Source organism: Atta colombica, unplaced genomic scaffold (assembly GCF_001594045.1).
Source record: "Atta colombica isolate Treedump-2 unplaced genomic scaffold, Acol1.0 scaffold102, whole genome shotgun sequence".
NCBI classification, from domain to species: Eukaryota; Metazoa; Arthropoda; class Insecta; order Hymenoptera; family Formicidae; genus Atta; species Atta colombica.
The window spans coordinates 48,941-51,092 of NW_017259187.1; the positions used below are offsets into that span (position 1 = coordinate 48,941).

The window sequence follows — 2,152 nt, forward strand, 5'->3', positions numbered from 1 at the left end:
TATTATCAATATTATAAACGATAGCTTCAATATATTGTTCAATATTTAGTCACGACGAAGTTTCTTTATGCGTGCACGACCATTCTTCAAATCATTAACCGACGACGATTCACTCATTCCATTCCCCGTTAACTCTCTCACAAAGCGGAACCGTGATAGAAAGAACGTCCAAACTAAGTACCAACCTGAAAAAGAAATCATAGTATAAATATAATATGCAATTATATAAAAACAAAATAATAATGAAGTAAGCATGATGTTGAGTAAGTTTTTTAATTCAGATTAAAAACTTGAAATATATTTACATTTATTTCTTATTCAAGTTAACAGCATCTTAATAATATAAGCGCTTTAAGCTATTTTAATCATGTATTTCAAATTCTTAGCCCAAATTATAAATTTTATATGTATATATATATATATAAAATTCTATAATTTAATACTTAAAATACATATATTATAATTCAGTATTTTATAATTCAGATTAATGATAGATTCAGTCTACTAGCATATAATAAATTAGTGCATATTAAAGTTGCTTTATATAAAATATCTAAATGCAGTAGCATAATGCAGTAGCAAAATTAACTTTAACAACGAAATAATACAAGTATAATCTGTTAAATATATTGTTAATGTATATATTGTTAATGTAAAAATATCAATTTAAAATATTTATATTTGTGTATTTAACTTTGCATTTAATTTTTCTAATTTCATGTATAACAGTTTTTAGAATACATTAATCTAGTAATGCTAATGATCAAATTCGCTATAATTATTTGGAGTATTCTTATCTCTTGTTCAATTTAATGTCTTAATAATGCAAGCATATTAATCATGTATGTTAGATTCTTAGTCAGAATTATAATTTGTAAAATTTATTACATATATATAAAATTCTACAATGTAGTGCTTAAGTATATTAGCAAGCTCTTTACTGTCCACTAAATGTAAATGTATATGTAAAGCATGATGACATAATGCAAAACAATATGCTGATCACTAATAGCGTTACATACAACGTGAGCTCTATATGAGTGTCGCACTAAATTTACAAAATACTAGAACACAATTAGGTATCTATATACGATCGCATTTACAGTACTAGTACGCAAATCCTAGAGTACAAAAAAAAATGAGAAACTCATGCTGTTGAATCCACATGTTTTTTTTCTCCTGACGTAATTATATCAAGACGTCATGATTAAGGTATCAGCGCTCTGATACGAGTGCTTACCTATCACAACAAGGAGGAACACTATTAATAAACTGAATATCACGGAAAACGCCGTTAAGAAGATTTCCATCGAGATTTCCATCGGGATTTCCATCAAGGAGCAAAAACGAAAAGAAAGAAAGGGAAAAAAGAAAAAAAAGAAAATGCGTGAAAGAAGTGAATTTCCCTACGTCCTACGCCGTGCGCGCGAGCGATGGCATAATTATTCCTCCACGAGGGCAACTTGACGCGAGCAGCACCGTACACGTGCTCGCGACTCAACGATCAACAACAGAGTAACAGGAAGTCGCGACAACGATGACGAGTCCATGCCTTGTCTCTCACACTTGGCACGCCATTTTGAAAATCGAAATCGCAGGTACGCGTACAGGTTATGGCTCCCATCCCCTCCTCACCGAAAATATACCGCGCCGTCCGGACGATCACTATGCGATCTCGCAACTTACCGAAGTCTCGATGCAGTTTAGGTAGATGTCTTGGTTAACATCATCTTCGCGAGCTTCTCAATCCTTTCTGTGACTCCTACCAGTCCTACCGGCGAACAATCCCGCGAACTCCGCAAATGAGCGAGTATATCTAACCTAACGTCACACGACATGCATTGAGACTTCGGAGTTGGAATAAGTTGGGTTGGGGATTGGGGTTGGAGTAGTTTATTTTGCAGCTGCTTAGTGTATGTGGAACATAAGATTGTTACACCTTTTGCACTCACAATAGAACATGTGTAACATAGAGAGCAATCTCACTTATATTTAATGTAGAAGTTAGTTCATCTTTTATGTTATTTTAATGAGAATGATAAAAAACATTGTTTCACAAACAACAATATTAATTATATTTGTTATATTTATTCTCTTTTTTTATATAGAGTTTACATAGAGTTTAGATATCTTAGGTATCTTAAAAATAAAA

At 32.2% G+C, this 2,152-nt stretch overlaps 1 protein-coding gene across 2 annotated transcripts; it reads right to left on the minus strand.

Annotated features, from left to right (window-relative positions):
* Positions 1-29: 29 nt before the first annotated feature.
* On the minus strand, positions 30-1,859 carry LOC108688031 (small integral membrane protein 13). Of its 2 annotated transcripts, none has more exons than XM_018194106.1 (2): positions 1,241-1,859; positions 30-185 (listed from the first exon to the last, which is right to left on the minus strand). In XM_018194106.1, the coding sequence occupies exons 1-2, from the start codon at positions 1,332-1,334 to the stop codon at positions 46-48; spliced, it is 234 nt and encodes a 77-aa protein (XP_018049595.1). In that variant the 5' UTR covers positions 1,335-1,859; the 3' UTR covers positions 30-45. The 2 variants fall into 2 exon arrangements, 1 of the variants encoding a protein (XP_018049595.1); XR_001931769.1 differs by having other exon boundaries at positions 115-185; positions 1,687-1,859.
* Positions 1,860-2,152: the final 293 nt, after the last annotated feature.